At 39.0% G+C, this 24,160-nt stretch overlaps 1 protein-coding gene and 4 gene segments (V, D, J or C); 3 read left to right on the top strand and 2 right to left on the bottom strand.

Moving 5' to 3' along the window:
- Nucleotides 1–642: 642 nt before the first annotated feature.
- On the bottom strand, nt 643–1,078 carry LOC113153588. The segment is given in 2 exon segments: nt 643–914; nt 1,036–1,078. Coding segments are annotated over 2 exon segments (315 nt in total).
- An 864-nt stretch (nt 1,079–1,942) lies between these two features.
- Nucleotides 1,943–2,438, top strand: LOC113155267. The segment is given in 2 exon segments: nt 1,943–1,995; nt 2,106–2,438. Coding segments are annotated over 2 exon segments (372 nt in total).
- A 3,358-nt stretch (nt 2,439–5,796) lies between these two features.
- LOC113153587 lies at nt 5,797–6,366 on the top strand. The segment is given in 2 exon segments: nt 5,797–5,842; nt 6,059–6,366. Coding segments are annotated over 2 exon segments (354 nt in total).
- Nucleotides 6,367–7,385: 1,019 nt separating this feature from the next.
- Nucleotides 7,386–8,327, bottom strand: LOC113155262. The segment is given in 2 exon segments: nt 7,386–7,848; nt 8,195–8,327. Coding segments are annotated over 2 exon segments (462 nt in total).
- A 5,360-nt stretch (nt 8,328–13,687) lies between these two features.
- On the top strand, nt 13,688–24,108 carry LOC113155226 (CD209 antigen-like protein E). The gene is made up of 8 exons (XM_026349833.1): nt 13,688–14,034; nt 14,877–14,993; nt 16,887–16,997; nt 19,784–19,873; nt 20,218–20,301; nt 20,484–20,629; nt 22,679–22,803; nt 23,700–24,108. Exons 1-8 carry the CDS (start codon nt 13,866–13,868, stop codon nt 23,818–23,820), a joined length of 963 nt encoding a protein of 320 aa, XP_026205618.1. The 5' UTR covers nt 13,688–13,865; the 3' UTR covers nt 23,821–24,108.
- The last annotated feature ends 52 nt before the right edge of the window (nt 24,109–24,160 follow it).

The following is a 24,160-nucleotide window of genomic DNA, read 5'->3' as shown; positions in this document are numbered from 1 at the left end:
CAATGTTCTTTGACTTTATGTTGTGATCAGAGTTTCTGTTGAATCAGAGAAAGTTTGTTCCAAGATTCAGAAAATCTCAGAAACTACAGAAAATGTTCTTTTACTGTGAACAAAGACTCAGTAACATGTAGAAATGAAGTCACGTGAACATTTATGTAGATGATGTCTGACTTTATATTTCTGAACTTTGGATCAAACACAGTTATAATTTCCATGTGATGAACAACCTACAGAGGATTAATGTGCAGACTTCAGAGTGAAGGAGCAGAGGTTTCAGTCCATGTGGACTCTGAACTAGTTCCAATATGTAGAAAACCACTTCAGGTTGAACTGACTGATGTGTTGGAAATGTCACAATGAATCAAACACGTTCCCAATAACCACAAGAAAAGTTTGATCAAACTGTGTTAATGTCATCCACAAAGTTTCAGAATCATCTGTTGATGAAACAAAAACTACAACTGGAAACAGAATTTATTTGATGATCAGATTTTTATTGAGTGGAAACACTGAAATTATCAACATGACATAAAAACTGGTGTGATTAAATCAGATAGAAAAAGAGAAAATGAAAAAGACTCAGAGTCAAAGAGTGAGAACAGGATCAGAGGAAAACCAGGAGCAGAGTCCCAGTGAGTCAGCTCAGGTCTGGGAACACTGGTCTCTCCTCAGAGACTCTGTGACTGGACTCTGGGAGCCCTGGGAGGCCTCACAAGTCACAGAGTCCACCTTGGTCCACTGGTCTGCAGGGATCCTCAGGGTGCTGCTCCAGCTGTAGCATCTGTCCACCTTCCAGGACAGAGTCCAGTCTGAGGGGTACCCCTTGTTGGCCAGGCACATGATCGTGGCCTTCCCCTGATCCAGCTCCTCACTCGAGGGGGGCAGCACCGTCAGGGTGGGCTGGACTCGACCCACTGGAGGAGGAGACAGAGACAATATGAAGAAAGTTGATACAAAGAAAAAAGAAACTCCACCCTGTTGGTGGCAGCAGAGGAGGCTGGTGGTTCTGCTGGTCTTCATCAGACTAGATCAAACTGGTCTTCAGGGTTTCACTTCCCCCTCTGAGCTCAGTCACCATGGCAACAGACAGGCATCACTGCTGAACCATGGCAGCAGACAGGTTTCAGTAATAAAGATAAAAGGTTTCAAACAGGAAACTGTGACTTTAGTTTAATGAACAAACTTCAACATCAGTGTTCAATGATTCAAACGATGAATTGAAACAAGAGTCGGAGGCTTTTTATTAGATCTGCTCCAGTTTTAGTTTCAACAAATCTTTGTTTAGCACTTTAGCAAAAATTAAATAGCACAAACATATAATAGCAAGTTAATGTAGTTTCTTCATTTGATCTTTAAATATTACACTATCAGTTGGTTTAGTCCAAAGCTGCTCTTCACTGACAACTGAAGCAGCTTGAAGTTGTTGAACTGATCAGTAAGAGCATCAGTTAGAACTGATGAAGACTTTCAGATGAGACGTGAAACATCTTCATGAACTTCAAACGAGTCCAGTTTTCACTGAACAGCAGCTTTAGATGGACCATGATCTGAGAGACTGAGAATCTTCCAGAAGTTTAAATATTGGTTTATCTGTAGTTTCCAAATAAAGAACAGCATTTAACAGAACTGACTCACAAATCACAGCAAGAGTCACAGGTTCCAGGATTCACTGACTTGTTTTAATCAGATGATTTGACAAGAACAAACTGATGAAATTGTCGTACAAAAAACTTGATAAATTGATAAACATCATCATCATCATTATTGTATTGATCCAAGTCCCTGTTGGAGTGGGTCAGAACATTTCCATAGAGCCACTTTGCATCAGCAGCACCATGCTCCAGTGCTCTGGGAGAGTTTATAGTCCTGAGAGTTGAACCCTGGATGACTGACAGCTGTCCTTCATGACAACAGAAGACACAGAAATCCTCCTCATCCAAAACATGACTCTGATCTCCGTCCTCATCTGGACTCTCCTCTGCTGCTGCTTCACAGGTAAAGTCCAGAGAATCCAACTCCTCTCCTCTATCAACATGTGTCCCTCTGAAATGAAGCCCACAAAACCATGATGCTGCTGCTTTATGTTGTTGTCTCTGTATCCTCAGAGTCCAGAGGTCAGGTCACAGTGACTCAGCCTGGAGCAGTGACAACTGATCTGGGAGGAACCATCAACATCAGATGTAGAACCAGTCAGAATATTTATTCTAACCGTTTAGCCTGGTACCAGCAGAAAGATGGAGAACGTCCCAAACTGCTCTTTTACTATGTTAACAATCGAGTGTCGGGGACTCCAGGTCGTTTTTCAGGCAGTGGATCAAACTATGACTTCACTCTGACCATCAGTGGAGTCCAGACTGAAGATGCAGCAGTTTATTACTGTCAGGGTGAATTTAACATCAACAGTCAGTGGTTGTTCACACAGTGAAAAGTGGTCGTACAAAAACCTCCCTCAGTCAGACTGAACAGAAACTGAACTGACTGCTGCAGCTGGAAGCTACTGATACAGTTCACTGAGGACACACACACACACACACACACACACACACACACGAACACACACACACACACACACACACACACACACACACACACACACACACTAACAGTACTTTGTATAAACTACATCTCACTTTGATCTTGAACAAAGCCCATTAAATCACTATCATGTGTCAGTAAACATACTGTACACACAATGTAACATTTAATATACTGTCATAAACTGCAAAAACCTAATTTAAGGTTTAAACTGCTAAACATTTTCCATCTTTACCTCAAAAATACATTAATGGCTAAGAAATATAAGAATGAGACAAAACAATTGTGGATACAAATAATTTTTTGTTCTGAAAAAAGTTTAGTGTGTGCAGCTAATATTTTTTTTTTTTACAGAAAAAATAAATTAAATTAAATTCATAATTTATTAATCTAAACCATCAAACATGTATCTTAGACCCCATCCCGACTAGACTGCTTTAGTATGTTTTACTTTTGATCAGTACGTCCATATTAGATCAGATCAATCTATCTTTATTTACAGGCTACATACCCCAGGCTTTAAAGATTGCTGTAGTCAAACCTCTACTCAAAAAATCTACTCTGGACTCAGGGGGTTTTAGCTAATTATAGACCAATATTCAATATTTCTTATGACAGAATAAGGAACGAGTACATCAGAGGGACGGCTCACGTTGCCTGTGTTAGCAACAAAGTCAGAGAGGCCAGACTGAGGTGGTTTGGACATGTTCAGAGGAGGGATAGTGAATATATTGGTAGAAGGATGTTGGAGATGGAGCTGCCAGGCAGGAGGACAAGAGGACGACCAAAGAGGAGATATATGGATGTTATAACAGAGGACATGGGGTTGGCTAGTGTTAGGGTAGAAGATGTTCATGATAGAGTGAGGTGGAAAAGGATGATTCGCTGTGGCGACCCCTGATGGGAAAAGCCGAAAGAGAAGAAGATTCAATATTTCTTATATTACTAAAATCAATTATGTCTTTGCTCAGTACTTTGTTGAAGTAATTGTAGCACCAATTAAGACCTCCAGTGTTTTTGAGTGTGATGCTTCAAATTCATATTTGCAGTACCTCTCAGGTTCCATCAGGTTTGATGGGGAGCATCAGCACAGCCATTTTCTGATCCATTCCAATTAAAAACTTGGCAGAGTGAAGATATTTATGTGAAAATGATTCTTTATTATATCAGACTGCAACATTTTGCTACATGCTGTAGAACATTTGATGATTATCAGTAAATTGGCCGGACCACTCAAGGCCTTTCCCAGAGTTATTACGTAGCAACTCTCTTGTTATCTTGGATGAGTGCTTACAGACTTTGTCTTGTTGAAAGATGAACTGTTGCCCCAGTTTGAGGTCCAGAGTGCTTTACAACACCTTTTCATCAAGGATGTGTCTGTATCATGCTGCATTCATCTTTCTATCTATTCTGACTAGTTTCCCAGTTCCTGCCACTGAAAAACATCCCCAAAGCATGATGCTGCCACCACCATGCTTTACTATAGGGATGGTATTGGTCAGGTACAGAGAGGTGCCTGGTTTCATCCAGACATGACACTTGGCCTTTAGGCCAAAGATTTGAGTCATTGTTTCATCAGATCAGAGAATCTCTTTTCCTATGGTCTGAGAGTCCTTCAGGTGCATTTTGACAAACCTTTACTGAGGAGTGGTTTCCTTCTGACCACTCTACGATAGATACCTGATTGGAGGAGTGCTGCAGAGGTGATTGTTCTTCTGGGACGTTCTCCTCTCTCCACAGAGAAAAGCTGGAGCTCTTTCAGAGTAAAGGCCTTTCTCTCACTCTAACAATTAACCACAGCTCAATTTTGAGTGTCATAGCAAAGGCTGTGAATTCTTATGTATATGTGATTTTTTGTGGAAACTGGAGTTGGTCACGTGTTACTATGAAGTCGTCGGAAGCTGTTTCCAGGAGGTCTTGACTCAACGCTCGATAGTCCAGGAATGGAGCAAGTCTGCCTGCAATTAACTAACTGGACTCCACATTAACTTAAAAGACTTTAACTGTTATACTGGACTGCTGCCTACACAGCATGTAATCACCCATATGAGGATGGGTTCCCTGTTGAGTCTGGTTCCTCTCAAGGTTTCTTCCTGTTGCCTTCTCAGGGAGTTTTTCTTGCCACCGTCGCCCTCAGCTTGCTCATCAGGGACAATCTGATTATTATGATTCTTACACATTCACAGTTCATGTACTGTTCTTTGGTTGTGTAAAGCTGCTTTGTGACAATGTCAATTGTAAAAAATACTTAACAAATAAAATTGTATTGAATTGAATTGAATTTTTTTTTATTTTTAAGAAGATCTCAAACAGACTTATTTCGATTTGACATTATGGGGTGTTTGTAGAATTTTGAGGAAAATAATGAACTTAATCTATTTTGATATGAGGCTGCAACATAACACATTATATAAAGTGCTGTGAATACTTTCTGGATACACTGTACTGTAAAAAGAAAGAACAGTATTAAAAACTTTATGATCAAATTAACACTAAAAATAACCCACAAGACCCTCAGAACTCAGAACTTTATTTCTTAGAGGAACTTTAGTATTGGAATCATTACAAAGCAAAGATGAATGATCTAGTTAAAACTATTTGTACATATACATATACTGTCAGTACTAAATCAAATACAGGAACATGTTTTCTCAAACATGAGACTCAAAGTCAACAAATATACAGAAACTGAACAATTATTGTGACCTTGGAAACATCAGCTGACTAAACTGTTTCTAAACTGTTTTCTTCTTCACAGTGGTCTGAACATTGAAATATTAACTGGGTCAAACTCTGTCTGCTGAAAATGATCATGTTGTTAGATCAGAAGCTCCAGAGCTGAAAGGAACCATGTGTTTAAATGGTTTTGATTGTGCAGCATGAATCAAGTTTTAATACAATATGAATGAGAAGTTGTTTAAATTCAGCACAACAACATTCAGAAAACTCACTTTACTACTCATAAGTTTTACTACAAGGAGTTTTTAACAACACTTAAAAGATTCTGATGTCCATTAATCCCTGAGTTAGTTTGGTACCAAACTTCTGAATATTCTTCACAGTTAAAGATGTAAATATGACGACCAGCGTTTTCAGCAGTGATGAGAAACCTGCTGATGTGTTGCTGACAGCTCCAGTTGACTGACTGTGTGTGTTTGCATATGTGTCCTGCCTCTCTGCTCCCAGCTGTTAAGAGACCAGTGTTGATCAGTGTCTGTCCAGGTCTTTCAGAGACACTGACACAGCGGCAGCACAGTGATGATGTCTCTGACTCTACTGCTGGCCACCCTGGGGCTCCTTGTTCAGGGTGAGACTCTCTTGTGAAAACTGGGCTTCAGGATGGAACCAGGTTCACCACAATGATGTTGTGCTATGATGGAGAACCAGTGGAACCAGCAGCATTGACCTTCTTCCATCTCTTGTCCATGTTAAACTAATGATCCTCTTCTGTTTGGATGTTGATCATCTTTGTCCAAACTGGATTTGTCTCAATAACCCTTCTCCTCTGTTTCATGGTTTCCAGGTTCATCAGGTGACATCGTCCTGACTCAGACTCCTGGAGCTTTGTCTGTTGTTCCAGGTCAGACTGTTAATATCAGATGTAAAGCCAGTTCAAGTGTTAGCAATGAGGTAGACTGGTACCTCCAGAAACCTGGAGAAGCTCCTAAACTATTGATTTATTGGACCTCAAACCGTCAGTCTGGAGTTTCTAATCGCTATAGTGGGAGTCAGTCTGGTACGGACTTCACTCTGACCATCAGTAGAGTTCAGAGTGAAGATGCAGGAGTTTATTACTGTCAGCAGGATTACAGCACTCCGTTCACACAGTGAAACAGCGTCGTACAAAAACCTCCTTCATCAACATTATACTGGGAGCCCTGATCCAGATCCTTACTAGAGGGGTGCAGCACCAACAGGGTGGGTTGGACTCGCCCCACTGCACAAAAAGACACAGAAACATCTTAGTGAAACTGGGAGTTTGGATCAAACTGGTCTTCAGTGATTCACTTCTGTCTCTGAGCTCAGTAACCATGGCAACAGTCAGTCATCACTGCTGAACCATGACAACAGACAAGTTTCAGAACTAAAGATAAAAAGTAAGAAGGGACGTTTTGTTCCACTGACGTTAACGTTAAACTAGTTAAACTGGTGATTCTTAGTTTTACCAACTAAACATAAAAAATATATATGTAAAAATACAGAAACAGAACTACAGAGAACAGGATTTTATTTGCTTACAGTACTGTATTCATATACATATACAGTATTTGCTTTGTTACTTCAGTGTAAATATTTTTTACTACTAAATTACATATTGAAACCCATCAAATGAATTTACACATAAAGACTAATGATTAAATAAATGTTGTTTAAAAAAATGTAAATCTTTGAAAAAGATGAACCAAAACCAGTGAGAAATGTTTGATTCACTACTGGATTTAAAATTATCAGTGGAAACAGGATTCAGCTCAGTTTTGAGTGTCATGGCAAAAACTAAATACTTATGTACACGTGATTTAAAAAAACAAAAAGAAAACATTGCAAAGATTTCTAACAAACTTCTTTCATTTTTCATTGTACTGTAAGTCATGCTGTGCTTTTCTGCCTCAGCTGCAGGAATGCATATGAACAAATATGTGAGGATACCAGAGTTTCACCTGTGTCTAGTTTGTTGTTTTGTTGCTGATACCTTCTCCATTTGTTTTCACTGTCTGTCTGTCTGTTGTTGTATCTTCAAGCTTTTTTGAGATACTGTATATTTATACAAATATTGTGTTTATTTTTTGCCTCCTTTTCTTCAATAATCATTAAGAAACTTAATAAACACTAATAAACATGAAAACAACACATTTTATGAACAAACCTTTATTGTCTGGAAACACTTAAAATACTGTAAAAAGCGACAGCGTTGTTTCTGAAACGTGTGAAGCTGAAGAATGAGAGACAACGATGCAGAGAACAGAGCAGCTCAGGACTGGGAACACTGGTCTCTCCTCAGAGTCTCTGTGACTGGACTCTGGGAGCCCTGGGAGGCCTCACAGGTCACAGAGCACATTGAACTCCACTGGTCTGCAGGGATCCTCAGGGTGCTGCTCCAGCTGTAGCGTCCGTCCTTCTCCAGCACCCCGGGACTCTCGGTCTCCTCCCAGCTGCTGCTGCCACTGATGCTGCTGCTGCTGCCGCCGTCCACCTTCCAGGACAGAGTCCAGTCTGAGGGGAAGCCCTTGTTGGCCAGACACATGATCGTGGCCTTGCCCTGCTGCAGCTCCTCACTGGAGGGGGGCAGCACCGTCAGGGTGGGACGAGCATCACCTATGAGACATAAATCAGGTTTGAGGACTAGAGCAGGAACCAACGTTTTCTCCTTTGAGGAGTTTCTGTCAGATGTTTTTTTCCGCTCCAACAGTCACACATTGTTTCACTTCCCTTTAAAAACCTCTCATGTGAATCAACATAGAAAAAGTCCTCATATGACCTGAAATACATCCAACTACACTGGAAATCAAATCAGATTTTAATATTTTAAAATAATTTTCTATGTGATGAAGCTCATAAAATATTTAAACACACATCAAAACATTGAAAAGCACAACACTTGAAAATTCATTAAAATAAATCAACTTACTTCACGTTTATTAATATTAGTGCAGAAACTTACTTCCAACATCCAGTCTGGTTCCTCCACCAAAAGTCCACCACAGTGAAACAAAGTCAGTGAGTCGTCGTACAAAAACCTCTGACTGTAGAGAGACACGGCTCTCTGACTCTGACAACATGAACTAAACCTACAAACCTTCAACATTCAGTCTTACTCTTAAATTTAGAAATAATCATTTATCCACTGTCTTGATACTTGATGTACTAACTATTAGTCTATTTTCTGATTTCTCAAGCTAAAACAAATCTTTTCTTTTAAAGCAGAGACTTTTAGAAAAACTTAGAATTTAACATAGAAACTCCACAGTTTTATTTTGGTAAGTTTAATGTAAAGGAACTCCAAAGAAAATAAAAGAAACAGAAAAGAAATATTATATATTTGACTTACTTCCAAATTCCACTTTGGTTCCTCCACCGAACGTGTACCACAGTGAAACAAACTGGTTGAGTCGTCGTACAAAAACCTCTGACTGTAGAGAGACACGGCTCTCTGACTCTGAAACAAACAAACTCAACTAAAACAGTTCTGTTAAGCATTATAAATTTAGAGTCAGAGAATTTTTTAAACCCTGTTTTATTTATTTGTATTGTTATTCTAATCTGAAGTCATTAATTCTTCTAATATTAGGTTTCACCGATGACATTCTTAACGAAATTTATCTGCAGTCATCAAACACACAAATTACCACTAAATATGATAATTAAACAATAAACTGGTTAAATCCGCTCAGTTCAAATTATGTCATGTAAATAAAAAGTAAAATACTATCAACATAGTTCCCATAAGTCAACTGTTATGTTTACAGTCCCCCTTCTGTCATCAATGTTGCAGTACGTTAATGCAATAATAAAATTGCAATACATTTGTTATTCATTGATGCCATAGTACACAGCATCATATTACTGTTTCTACATAAAAACTGTTCCTAATTTATTAATGCAAACAGTTTATTTCAACTACTTATTATAATTATACTACTTATAAAAAAACGGAACATTTCCAAGAACATTCCCGTCCTGAGATTTGAACATATTATTATATATTAAACATATTAAACAAGTTTTTATTCAGGTCCACGTAAACAAGTTTCTTTAGCATTCTATAGCACAAATGTATACTGAAGTGTGGTAAACATAAACATGTTTATAATCCAGGACAAATATTGGGAACTAACCATGAAATTCCTCTTAGTCTATGGGGTTCAGCAGAAGAGTGGACACATGAGGGTTGATTGTGACAGACTTCTTGTGAACAACTCTCCCTGTTCCTTATCCTAGCCGGCCTTGGTTTCTTCTTCCAGGTTGATTATGAGGAATCGCCTGAAAAACTAAGTAGACCAAGATCAGAGATTGTGATAAAGTCTGTTAGTGTTGAAAGTACCAGGTACCCGGACAAAAACGAAGATCATCCAAAACTGCTTTTCAACCTTGTTGACAACCAGGCGTCAGGAATTCCAGATCATTGCCGCAGTTTATTACAGTCAGAGTGGTTAATTCAATATGTCAGTGGTTGTTACCACAGTGAAAAACTGAACAAACCCTTTTTAAATTGGCACAAGGACTCTGCTGACTACAGTCAATCATGATTTGGTGGACGCTTTTATCCAAAGCAATTTACAAGGTACAAGACAAAGAAGGCCTTTCCTAAGGACCCCTACTGGAGGTGGTGATCTTACCACTACACTGTTCAACCACAACAATGTAATTTAATATAAAGCTCCAGAACAGCTGCTGAAATGATTGAAATGGTTTTGATGGGGATTAATGAATCAATTGAAGAAAACAAATTACATTACTGCTCACAGCTGTTACTCCACATGTCTCTGAGATCCTCGCCTGAAGCATCACCAGGTGTCAAAAACATCTAAAAATGTCAAACCTTCATCATAGTGATATAACTAGTACACTGAAAATATCTAAAGGTCAATAAATCTCTGAGTTAGTTTAGATTTACATTTAAAGATGCAAATTGACGACCAGCGTTTTCAGCAGTGATGAGAAACCTGCTGCTGTGTTGCTGACAGCTCCAGTTGACTGACTGTGTGTGTTTGCATATGTGTCCTGCCTCTCTGCTCCCAGCTGTTAAGAGACCAGTGTTGATCAGTGTCTGTCCAGGTCTTTCAGAGACACTGACACAGCGGCAGCACAGTGATGATGTCTCTGACTCTACTGCTGGCCACCCTGGGGCTCCTTGTTCAGGGTGAGACTCTCTTGTGAAAACTGGGCTTCAGGATGGAACCAGGTTCACCACAATGATGTTGTGCTATGATGGAGAACCAGTGGAACCAGCAGCATTGACCTTCTTCCATCTCTTGTCCATGTTAAACTAATGATCCTCTGTTGATGTGATCATCTTTGTCCAAACTGGATTTGTCTCAATAACCCTTCTCCTCTGTTTCATGGTTTCCAGGTTCATCAGGTGACATCGTCCTGACTCAGACTCCTGGAGTTTTGTCTGTTGTTCCAGGACAAACCATTAATATCAGATGTAAAGTCAGTCCTGCTGTTAGCAATTGTTTTAACTGGTATGTTCAGAAACCTGGAGAAGCTCCTAAACTTATTGTTTCCTGCACATCAACCCGTCAGTCTGGAGTTTCAGATCGTTTCAGTGGGACACGTTCAGAATTTACTGACTTCACTCTGACCGTCAGTAATTTTCAAACTGAAGATGCAGCAGTTTATTACTGTCAGAGTTATCACTGGTTGAACAGTCAGAGTGTGTTCACACAGTGAAACACCGTCGTACAAAAACCTCCCTCAGTCAGACTGAACAGAAACTGAACTGACTGCTGCAGATGCTCCTGAACTCCAAACAGTTCACCTCAAACACAATAAAGCCAAACGAACGTGTGTGAAAAGTACCCCAACAAAATCTATCACCATGACTTTGTTTTGTTAACATTAATCCAACCTAATTTTATTTACCAATGCAAAATGAGAACATTCCCATGTTCAGCTTAAATGTTCTAACACACCTTTTAAAATAATATCTTTAGAAACATGTTTGATTTAAGAAAAAACATCTTTTAGTCAAAATTAACAGTGACTGAATCTTTATGAGCAACTATCATAGAAACATCAGTATTTAAGTTTACCTCACATTTAGTCCATCACTTTTATCTAAAGCGACGTACAAATGAGGTACAAGGCAAAAAGACAAGGAGACGAACTTTAAAGTGAAGTGCTGTAGGAAGTGCAAGGGGTCTTTTAAAGATCTAAGTTCAGAGAAAATTGAAGAGTTGAGTGATGCTTCAACATCTCACTTCCCTTTCTGAACTCAGTAACCATGGCAACAGACAGGCATCACTGCTGAACCATGACAACAGACACGTTTTTGTACCAAAGACAATAAAAATGGTTCTAAGCAGGAAACTCTGCCTTCGTCCCACCTCAGACGTCAGTGGTCCTATTTAAAGTAGCTAAGTGGAGACAAACTCAAATATAACATCTTGGATATTTGGGTAAGATAAACCACCTGTACTAGACAACTAGTTAATGCTGACAATCCATTATAGAAGTTATTATAAATATAATAATTTACTGTGATTTGCAGTCATAAAGGTTCAGGAAATTACTGGACATCCAGTTCTTAATTTCTGCAAAGCAGAACCCAGTAAATCAGGACACACAGCTGCATTTCATCCACAGAACAAAAGAAATCAGGTTGATTTCTGTCCTTTATTTCCCTCAGGAGAAACATTCAAGAATACTTCCACTAACTTTAAACCAATTCAAATTAGTGGTTGTTTGAATTGTATAGAAGCTGTCAGATCAGTGATTCTAATGAACGCCCATGTTTCTTCAAAGCTCTCTCTGTGTGCTGTACCTCATCCACCAGGTCAAACTAAGTCTGTCAGAGGAGCAGCTTCCTGTCTGGGAGTGCTCTGCCTCCTGATGACTGGGATCATCGTCCTGTTCATACACCGAAACATAAAATACAACAATTTTAAACAACTTCATAGCAAAGAAACCAGCTCAGATGTCACGTTTGACAGGTGGTAAATCTGTATGTACAGGTTTCAAAAAACAGACAAACAGATCTATTTTAATATGAAGGAACTTATCAGATGCTTCGTAGCATCTGATGCATGTAGAAATTAATACAACACAGCAAAGATCACAGGAAATAAAACATATTATTAAAACCTTCTTGTATAAAACGTAGAGCAGTGGAAAAGTGCAGCTCTAAAATAAAGCGGCACTTTTAAAACACACTATCATCAACAACATCAAAACAACTTATCTATAAGTAGTGTGAACCGGTTCGGGAGACGCCACATGTAAAAACTAGTTAAAGTTTTAAACTACAGTAAATCACTGAGGCTCAACACTGCATGAGAAGAGAAGAGGAGAGAGGAACACTCAGGACTGACTGTGTCTCAGCAGCTCAGGTTGTCTGGACTCACTTAACTCACAGGTGTTACCTACCTGCCTGTTGGGAGGAGCCTCCTCATACCAGAATCCTGTTCTCAGCTGTGCCTGTCCCACCTCGGCTGATGACCTGGATCAGGTGCGTTTTTCCAGCTTCTCAATGACAGAATCACACAGACAACATGTGTATAATCAAAATGTACCTATAGCATAAAATAAAGGTTTCAAAATACGCTGTTTCTCCTGTTTAAGCAGAATTACTTGACTCGTCATTTGCATTTTGGTTCATATCCTTACCTGATATTTCAGTTACAGTTCTTTAATTGTGGTCTAATCATAATGATGTTTTATTTCAGATGAATATTAATTATTAATATTTTCCTTTTATTTTAACATTTATCTTTTGTTGTTTCTGTTTCAAGTCAGTTACAGAGAGACGGAGCTATAAACACAGACAGTTCTGGACTGACGGTGATTGTCAGGAATCCTGATCTTTGACTGTCAGGATTCTGAACATGCAGTCCACTGCTCCACCACACGAGGGCACCAGCATGTTCAAATAAAACATTTAAAGTGAAACTAATCAAACTTTATTATGACGTGTTATTATATTAAATTATTACGACTCTCTACAGACCAAATATTAGTGACTTTACAAATTAAGTTCACGTATGCATTAAAGTAGAGGACAGGTGTGTGTGTAGTGGTGTGTTCAGCATAATAAATGTTCATCTGCTCCGAGTTCTTCTGTCAAACTGCTTTGTGACTTTCACATCAATCTGCTCATTTATTTCAGTTTATACTGATGGTCGTCATAACGACGTAAATGTTGACTTCAACATAGTGTTTCAGTTTGTTCATTAGAAAAAGCGAAACTTCCTGTGTGTGTGACGGATGTGGGACGAATGTCAACACAAACACACTGACAGAAAAGTCACGTATTTCTAAACAGTTTTTAATAAAAAACATTAGATTTTCATTTTACAGCCAGGTGTTAACAGTCTCTTACATAAAGTAACTAAAAGACACAATTACAGTTACAACTGTAATAATCTTTTCCCACAAAGTCAAATGAACAAAGGGGTGTGAATGTGTTTGTGCTACTTCCTCAATGTTCTCTGAACCAGACAGAAGTTTGTCAAAACCCGCTGACAGCAGCATCAGGGCAGCAGGTTATGTTACTGTACTCATATAGTTCGTAGTGTGTACGACACTAGAACACGTTGAAGTTTTACTGCAGCTGGATTGGATCAGCGTAGAGTTCACAGTCAGTGAAGTGCAGCTGTCTCCGTCCTCTCAGGATGTCCACAGTCATTTACGCCACACCAGTGTTTTCCAATAAGGTGAGATACAACAGAAAGGAGGAGGAAGATGGAGGAAAGAGGGAGGAAAGAGAGGTGGTTATCTACGAGAGTGCAGACGACATCAGAGATGATCACACTGATTTTCTGTCTCCAGCAGCTGAGGAAGGTAAGGATCCATGATCCATCAATGATTTCAACTAGATTAATGTTTCTGTTGCAGCTTCTCAGCATTTGAGCTTTTAACTCATGTTGGACTCGTGTGAAGTTTGTTCTCAGACTCATTTTCAGATCTTCTGTTGCTGTTTGGTGAAACTCAGTCTGGGTTTATTCTGTTGGTTCTAGTAACATTGACGTGATCTGTGAAAGTATGAGCTCTGAGTTTTACACCAGAGCAGGAAGAAGTGTGAGGAGCTGAGTGACTGTGACAGACTGAACACTGCTGTTTTTACACTGATGTGATAAAAGTGTCAATTATCTACTTATTAGACATAACCTGTGACCTATAACACTGTGTGTATTAATGAGGTGGTGTACAGTAAGTAAGACAGTGTGTAGGACCTATGAGGTGGAGGAGCTGTCTACATCTAAATAATGTCATCTGATCCATGATGAGACACTTTTTAAATGGTGTATGACTGTAATGATAGTAAATCTGTGAAGTGACAACTGACACGTGAGTTTAGATTCATAGTATTTTAAATAACTTCACTGAGAACAAACAGCACTGATCAGATACTGAACTTCACCCTTTTTACAGGAGTTATGGCTTCAACTTGAAGTTTTATACCAGATACAGGTTTCTTGTGTTGATTATTTTTTATCCTATTCAAGGCTACATGAATCACATGACCCACTGTCCTAACTCATCTATATGACCTCTGACCCAACCTGAATTCGACCCTGCCCCTTGTTGACCTCTGCAGCCAGGAATACTTGAGACAAATGGGACAAAGCTCAGAAAGAGAAACCAGTAACAAAGAACCATGTTTCTTTTTTGTCCCTCTGTAGGACCACAGGTTCAGGATCCTCCTCCAGTCCAGAGAAAGTCTTTCAGAGCTGCTGCCTTGTGTCTCGGAGTGCTGTGTCTTCTAATGATGGTGGGGCTCATCATCCTGTCAGTACGACGTAAGAACAAACAGCTCACGCTAATTACTGGGATGTATTTTTAGGACAAATTGGTTCAACTACTGTTTCCCTGTGAAGCACACTAATGACACGTTGGCCCTCCTTTCGTGTGCAGATGCATCGTGCACAGTAGACGTTCATTTGTTGTTTGACAGAAACAAGTCACTCAACACACTGAGCACAACAACAGGAGCTAACAGCAAGTTGTAGACTTATCATGAAAACCCCTGACTGTACATTTGGGACAGGGACGTAAGGACTCCTTTGGTGAGAGTCCAACATCCTGGACTTCTTGAATTAGTTCAGTTATTGTGAACCAACCACAGAGAAGAAGCAACGTTGGTTAAATTAGGTTTAAATAAGTTTAAAATCCACCATGAAGTATGAAAACTTTCACAGGTCAGAAGAGGATCAAAGACACTTTTGCTGAAAGTAAACAAACAGTTTGGTTCTACGTAGACAAAATACTCAGAGAATACATTTGAACTACAGATCTTCTGTTTCCTCTTTTTACCTTCATCAGAACATTTGAACTCCAGGAGCCAAATGACGTCAGGTGACCTGATACTGACAGGTCCATCATGTTCTGTAGTTAGAGGAGGTGAAACAGACGAGACTTCCATTGGTGCTTTGTGTGAACTGAAGAGATCCTGTAAGAGCTGTTTGACATCAATTTAAAGTTCGGATCTTTTCCACTGTAATATTCACGATGTCACAGTGACCCAGTGTTAGTGAGCTGCTCTCCATCTTCTAACGTCTGTTGAAGTGTTTCGACCTCAAACATCAATGATCATCAGAACTTGTTGAGGAAGTTGTTCATAGAAATTATAAATAACAGGTCACACGTCTAATTTCCTGTGTTGGAAACTTGTTTCTATTTTTATTTACATTTGAAAGAGGAAAACAGCTTCTGACCAACATCAGTTCAGTATATTCATGTGCACAATGTTGCTGGTGAATAACACAATGAATACCAGAAATAAACCTTCAACAACCTTTAACATAGTATAACTTGTGTTTCTCAGTGTATTTACATGTTTTAATGCACAGATCAAACAGTCCCTCAGTTAATTTTTCATCAGACAGAAACAAATGTGTTAAAGTATCTGTGGGTGTGGTTTGTTCTGCTGCTACTTCCTTGATGCTCTGTTGAAAGCTGCCTGACTGAGTGAAGACTGGTCAGAAAGACGTTCAGTTAGTTTTTAGCTTTTTGTTCATCAACATGTCGACAGAAATTCAAGCTGGTTCAGATCTGAGGGTGAAATATATGAGAGGACACGAGGACAGAGGAGAGAGAGAGGTGCAGATGTTAGAGAATGGAGAGCAGCACACTCACTTTAGGTCACGGCAAACTGGTGAGTATGAAATAATGAGAACTGTGACAGAGAAACTGATGAAAAGCAGTTTGACTGTCAACTAACAAATGACATTATCATCCATTCTTCTTCTTGTAAGTGTAGAACAAACATGATGCACTGGTCTGAGTCATTATCAGGACACATGGGGCCGGTTTCACAGACAGTGACGTCTCAATCTGTAGTTCAACTAAGACATTTAGGTCGTTTTTATACTACTGGTTTAAAGTTGGTTTATTTAGTCTGAGACCAAATGAGTGAACTAAGTAATCCTAAAATAAAACACCAGAGTTAATCCTCACTGAATTAAGCATTAGCACATGCTGCTGGTCTAATGGTGCAACTACACAAACACCATTTACTAGTGTGAATCTAGAGACAAGATTCAAACCTTAATTCTTTTATATCAGAACTGTCCTGATGTAGATTTACTGGTGTGTTTCAGATGATCTCAAAGTTCAAATTTCTTTAAGAAGATTAAAAATCAAAACCATTAATACTCAGTGAAACATTTCCTCTGTGAATTTTGTCTCTGTAGAACCAAACAGTGAGAAGAAGCTTCCAGCTGTTAGAAGAAGCTGCTTCAGAGTTTTCACTGTGTCTCTGGTTTTGCTGTATCTTCTGATTCTGGCTGCGATCATCATTCGCTGTGAGGAGTTTTTATTTCAATATGTTTCATTATCCATATTGATCCACTTTGATATAAAAATGTTTCCTAGAAATTTCAGCATCGTTATCAAATCGATTTTGAGCTGAGTCACAGTTGAACCACAAATTACCAGATTATTGTGGCTACAGGACAAACAGCATGTGAAATATGAACCTGACCAAAAAACAAACGAGGGTCTGACAACAAATATCAGTAACACGTTTACAGCTTTAATAATCACTTCATCCATGTTTACTTTGTTTAAAATGACAGATCGTAGTGAGTGGTTACAAACTAGTTCCTCATTGGTCAACTCCATGGTTACAACATGTAGTTAGTGTGTGATGACTGATTTGACCCACAAAAGGTCGTCATGAAGGAAGTGGAGAGATGGATGAACGGCTCTAGACTAGAGTGGTATGTAGACCAGGTGGAGTCAACATGGCTCCATCATGACTGCTGCACCAGTCCTCAGCAGATGGAGGCGACTCTGGTCCTTCCTGTACAGGACATCAGTGTAATTAGTCCAGTCCAGTTTATTATTGAGGTGAACACCCAGGTATTTAAAGGTGTCCACTGAACACAATCTCCTTCAACAGAAAAATCAAATGCACAAACACAAAACACTAAAACCTCCTTTTTAAGATTTAAAGTGCAGGAACAGGAAGAAGTAACAGTCTGAACAGCAAATAATTAACCCTCCGGTCGTGTTCGTCTCCTGCCCCTTACTTTAGTGTTCCCGGTCAAAATTGACCGTTCTGTTTTAAGTGCTCTTAAATTAGCACAAAAACCATTTTTCACCTCCAAATTTTTAGTCAACATTCTTTAGATCTGAACAATGTCTCAAATTAGTGTTTAACATGAATTTATAGAATTAGATATAAAATAACTGCAGTGAAAATACAAATAGGCACCGAAAATGTATTACAAAATAAACATATAATGTAAAAAATAAATGAAAAACCAAAGAACAAACTCAACAAACATGCTCATCAGGATGATATTTCTATTCTTCTTAGGAAAATATGACACAAGAGTGTGTCAGTCAGTCATGTCAGTGAAAGCTAATTTTGATGAGTCGGTCTCTTCTTCTGGTCGGTACCAGGGCAGGGAGAAGTTCAGGCTTGTGCTTCCTCACTGTCCCTGCTATGGTGAGCTTTCTTTTCAGCAGCTCCTGACCAAGAGCATATGATGTGAAGAACTTCTCACATGTTATATTATCCCTTGGAGACTGGTTGTCATGTCCAGCACAACACACATGCCCTGGTTTTTTCGGCCCTTACAGTACTGGGTTTCACCATGTATACCTGCATATTCCAGGCTCCTGGTGTTGCATGCTGCCCAGATCTTTATTCCATATTTCCCTGGTTTGCTTGGACACCTTGAAGGAACAGTGACCTCTGAAAGGAACCAGGCACTCATCATGAAACTGTTGTAAAGACATAATATAGGCCTGCCAGACTCTGTATGCCACAGACTTTTTGTAGCCTCATTGTTTGAGCGATACACTCTTGCTAAAATCAACAGACCTATGTAGGCTTTGAGGTCTACCAGGTCCATTTCCCTCCAGGTGTCCCCAAACACATGCTTCCCCTCCAGGTTTGTCATTTCCAGTATATTTCCCTCAATGGACAATGGGAAAAAATGTTGGAAGCTGGACTTGATGTCATCCACACGAGATGTCTCATACCGTGTTAGCCCTGGCATCATCTGTATGTTTTCCACTCTTTCTTTACTTCCTCTGTCCTGGGGGGACGAAGACCATTTCAAGTGTCCACTCTTGGACTGGAATGTCTCCTGTTCTTCAGGTGCCTCTCCCTCTCCATCTGTTGACTGGTCAGTTTCCTCAACATCTGGATCAAAATCCGCGTTGTCTTCCACTTCCGAGACATCCTGCTCTATCTCTGGTTCAATTTCAGTGCCCTCTTCATCATGTCCAAAACCTGGACCAGAACCACTTAGACAGAGAACCCCCTGGTCAATTGCCTACTTATTGGGCTCAGATTGAAAGAAGTTCAAGGCAAACATGAAGCTATATATATGGGGTCTGTGTGAAGACGATGACTAACATTGATTAGTCTGAAAGATGTGGTTCACGTGGGGGATAGGCACATAAGCGCGGGAAAGAGACAGGTTCACATAACAGATACCTGTCTAGTCTGTGTGAAGATATGATGAGTTGTTTCTTCATGAAGTTGGTTCACGTGGGAGGATCGCCACATAAGCGCGGGAAAGAGATGTGTACCCGCAAAAGACATTGTTCAGTCTGAAATGTCTGTGTGTGTGTGTGTGTGTGTGTGTTTGTGTGTGTGTGTGTGTATGTGTGTGTGTGTGTTTGTTTGTGTAAGTGAGTGAGTAAGTTAGTGAGTGAGTTAGTAAGTTAGTGAGTGAGTTGGGGTGGTGTGTATGGGGATATTTTCTGTCTGATGAAGGAATATAATCTGGAAACCCATTCATTTCCTATGGCGGTCACTTTTGACCGGGAACACCACAGATGTAACAAGGTGGATTAAAACACTCAAAATTCAATGAAAGAGGTGATCATCAATTTTATATGTTCAAGTGCATAGTGTGGAGGATATCATAAGGTCTTGAGTCAATCAGATGTAAAACACAATATTTATCAGTGTTTTAAGTTGTAAATCGGTCTGATTTGACCCGAACACGACAGGAGGGTTAAAATAAAGTTTGAACATTTGACAGTGATGTTTAATCATAACAGGAAATAATTGCACCTTTTTAATGATGATGATTTAATTTTTCATGTGTTGTTTGTTTCTCACCAGATTTTTCAGTCATTTTGGAAAAAGAAAATCTGGAGACCAGATACAACGACCTGAACAAAACCTACACTGAGTTAAAGGACAACAAATCAAGTAAGAAAGTATTTAAACTTATAATTTACATTTATCCTATTTACACTAGTTTTTACATTGTTTTAATATTTTATCTATTGTTGTTTTTTATGATTTATCAGTCAACTACATTCAGTTAGAGAACAAGTACAACAAGAATTACAGCCAGTTACAAAATAAAGTAAAGAAGCTGGAGGAAAAAAATGAAAGTGAGAAAAGTTTAAAACTAACAATTTACAAAATGTTTAGTTTTAGTAACAATTACATGAATATGTTTAACTTGTTTGACCCCCCCCCCCCCCCCCCCGTTTTAAAATTTGTAATAAGAATTATTAATAATTGTGTCAATTATTGTTTTTCTCAAGGTTTGACAGTGAACTACAGTGAGTTATACATTAGTTACAACTTGTTACAAGATGAAGTCAAAATGCTGAACAACATAATTGAAGGTGAGAAAAGTATAAAATCAAATAATTTACACAATATTTTATTTTTAATTACGATTGATTTAATCATGAGATTAAAAGAGAAAAGTAATAAATCAGCTATGAGAGTAAAAAAGTATTTTCAGAATAAACTTTAAAGAAGAAATATTTCAGGAAAAATTGTGTTTACAACATTTGTTTCATAGAAGGGAAGTTGTGTCCTAAAGGATGGAAAAGATTTGGGTCAAGTTATTACTTTAAATCCACTGAGAAGAAAAGTTGGTACGACAGCAGATATGACTGTCAGAGCAGAGGATCAGATCTGGTGATGATCAACAGCAAAGAGGAACAGGTGAGTGTGTTTGTTCATGTGTGTGTGATCTCTGATCAACTACCAGTGATCTGTTCCTGGTGTTTCTGACCTGCTGCCAGTCTGTGACCTGCTTCCTGTCTTCACCCTGATGGATTCATTTTCCTGCTCAAACACTTTTCAGGCTGCTGAATTGTAAACCTGTTCACTGACTGTTGATTCTAGTAAAGTGACTGGAATTCAACCTGCTCTGTCTGTGGGGATCTGGATCTGGATCTGGATCTGGATCTGGGTCCATTTCTCTGTTGTTTTTGTCCATGAACTCTGATCTAAGGTTGTTTTCAGTGTGTAGATATTATTTCATATTTCAGATACTGTGACTGTTCAGACTTTGATCTTTTTGTTGAGGTGACTGAACATTTGCAGCAGAACAGAAAAGTATTGTTTCTACAAATGCAGTAAAAATGTGGTTTATTAGGAAAGTTAGATTAACATGGATTGAACAACAGTTTGACTAAATACTAACAGATCAATAAATACACAGGTTATTTCTAACAACTAATGTCAGAGAAAATCAGAGGGACTGTTTTTATTGTTTTAATTTGAAATTCACCTTAAATAAATGGTGGAATTTAAATAAACCATCAAAACCAGGAGCTCTGATCTCAGTTCTTTCATGAAGACACAGATTCTAAAATATTCGAAATTGGATCAAAGACTCTGTTTTTGGTAGACACATAAGGAATAAATAAACTATAGTGAGAATACTTGAAAATATCTTACACCATAAGTGTCTGGAGAACTGTAAAAATATTTTCTTTTTATTCAATTCAATTCAATTCAATTTTATTTGTAGAGTGCTTTTTACAATTGACATTGTCACAAAGCAGCTTTACACAACCAAAGAACAGTACATGAACAGTGTATGTGTATGAGTCATAATAATGTGATTGTCCCTGATGAGCAAGCCGAGGGCGACAGTGGCAAGAAAAACTCCCTGAGAAGGCAACAGGAAGAAACCTTGAGAGGAACCAGACTCAACAGGGAACCCATCCTCATATGGGTGATTACATGCTGTGTAGGCAGCAGGCAGTCCAGTATAACAGTTCATGTCTTTAAGTTAATGTGGAGTCCAGTTAGTTATTGCAGGCAGACTAGTTCCATTCCTTGACTATCGAGCGTTGAGTCGAGACCTCCAAGAAACAGCTGCCGACGTCCGCCGAGGCCAGGACCGACATCATAGTAGCTTGTGACCAATCCAGTCTCCAAACGCATCCCAAAGGGCAAACGGTGGATCCAGGCGACGAGATCTCCAGCCAGAAGTTGGGCATCAGGACGAGTCAGACAGGTCCAGAGGGCAAAGGGTGGAATGACGTGTAGCTCGACAGAGAGACAGGAAGAGGGAAAAGAGAGAGGGAGAGGGAAAGAGAGAGAAGAGGAGAGATTGCAGTTAGTTGTATTCACAGTCAGATAAAGTTTGAGGTGAATGTATATTTAGTGTAGTGCAGCAGGGACTCCGGCAGGACTGATTATGACAGCCTAACTAAAAGGGTGGGTTCAGAAGAAAACACAGACATGAGGGCGCACTGGGATGTAGAGCAACCAAACACTTCACCATCAACAAACCCGAGTGATCAGTGAGAGTTGGGAAGACAGCATCTAAACATACCAGTTCACCATAATGCTCTACGTCCATGAGTCCTTCCCAGATCTATTTACTCAAATGCTTGACTAAATAGATAGGTTTTCAGCCTAGACTTAAACACTGAGACTGTGTCTGAGTCCCGAACGCTATTTGGAAGGCTATTCCATAACTTTGGGGCTTTGTAAGAAAAAGCTCTGCCCCCAGCTGTAGTTTTTAGGATACGAGGTACTGACAGGCAGCCAGCATCCTTTGAGCGAAGTAGGCGTGGTGGATCATATATTTATATATATGATCATTTATATATTTATACATTTATATATTTCTTTTATCTGATTTCTGCCACAGATTTAGTTTTTCCTTCAGACAGAGTCACAAAATGACTCAACTACAACAAAGATACTGAATAATGAATTTACAAATGATTATTGTCTCCTGTCAACTTTTAGGAATTTGTCGTCAATCTGACTAAGAATGAAGAGTTCTGGATTGGTCTGAGGACAGAATGGGCAGAGATAGAGAAACAATGGATATATGTATGGAAATGGGTGGACGGATCAAGACTGAAAGAAACGTGAGAGTTTTTGTTACTTTCTTGTTTCTTTTGTTTCTTTTACGTTATTAAAATTAATGATTAGAAAAAAATAGAATTGTTTTAAAATGTAGAACAGAAACACATCTAAAAATCTTATAAATGTTTGTTTTAATATTTTATATCATATATTAGTATTAAATCAAATGATAAAATCCTAAAAGTCAAAGTGATTCCTTGAACAAACAGATGAACTTGAACTCTCTTCATCTTCAGTCTGTGATGAGGTCGAGTAACAAAGACTCAATACTGGAGTCATGATTTGAACTTTGTTCAAACTCTGGTTTTATTTCTGCAGCGTTTGTGCTGCAGCTTCTATCTTCAGAAGAAAAACTCAGTTCAACATTTAGAGTCCAACTACTGGGACTTTGGTTCCTTTAACTTAGTGTCAGCATGAAGGACGAGCTGCCTCTGCTCTGCTCTTTAGAAAGTTAAGAACATATGAAGGAACAAGCTGAATATGACCATTAGTCCCAGGGACGGATTAAGAGAGCAGCTTTACAACCAGTTTCTCCTGCTGGTCGACTGAGGTACTGCAACAACAATCCCTGAAACACACAGAGGAGTTTCCTCAGAGACAAACATTTACTAAGATTTAATATTTGTCCATGACTGAAGAAACATTAGTGAACATGTGTGAATTTAAGAATCAGGAAGAGACAAAATGTTTGTGGAGTCTGAACAGAGTGAGTAACTTTATTAGAATAACCGTCCTGTATCAGTTTTCAAAACATGTTTCTCTCAGGACTCCTTGTGCCTTGATGTCTCTGCATATCCCCTAAAAAGTTACTGAAAACAATTAAAAGGAAAATCCAGGTTTATTTGAATGTGAAAATAATCTGACTTTTAGTTTAAAACCATATTTTATTTTTCCACAGGTTCTGGGCAACAGAAGATCCAGATCCGTCTCAGTACTACCATGCAACATGCTGTGATCAACAAGGAAAATGGACACAAACAAATTCTGATTCCTATAAGACCTGGATCTGTGAGAAATAGATTTCCAGCTTCACCTGATGACAGAGAGGTGTTTGTAGTGTTGGATGAAGCTGTTTGTTAAACTCTGAAATGTTCTACATGATCCTCAGAGTCATCTCCCATTTGTTCCCTTGTTCATTCTGTGTCACATGTTCGATCCTCTTGATGACACAGATATTGTCCCTCTGTGCTCTATGGTGCAGACAGAGTAGTGGGGTTGGAAGTGGTCCACACAACAACTCCATGTGACCTTACTGACTCTGTAGTCCCACAAAGTGTTGAATAAAAGTCACCTGCAGGTCGTCTTTACTTTGGTTTATTAATGAGTCTGTTGCTGCTCAAAGTGTCTTCTTCATTTTCT

The sequence above is a fragment of the Anabas testudineus genome, chromosome 11, assembly GCF_900324465.2.
Source record: "Anabas testudineus chromosome 11, fAnaTes1.2, whole genome shotgun sequence".
NCBI lineage: Eukaryota > Metazoa > Chordata > Actinopteri > Anabantiformes > Anabantidae > Anabas > Anabas testudineus.
The sequence above is the reverse complement of the archived record's forward strand: the minus strand, read 5'-3'. Positions and strand labels throughout refer to the sequence as shown.

Coding starts and splice junctions, on each gene's coding strand:
- LOC113155226 (XM_026349833.1), top strand. CDS start 13,866: ATGTCCACAGTCATTTACGCCACACCAGTGTTTTCCAATAAGGTGAGA. Junction 14,035..14,876: donor GTCTCCAGCAGCTGAGGAAG/GTAAGGATCCAT, acceptor GTCCCTCTGTAG/GACCACAGGTTCAGGATCCT. Junction 22,804..23,699: donor GGATCAAGACTGAAAGAAAC/GTGAGAGTTTTT, acceptor ATTTTTCCACAG/GTTCTGGGCAACAGAAGATC.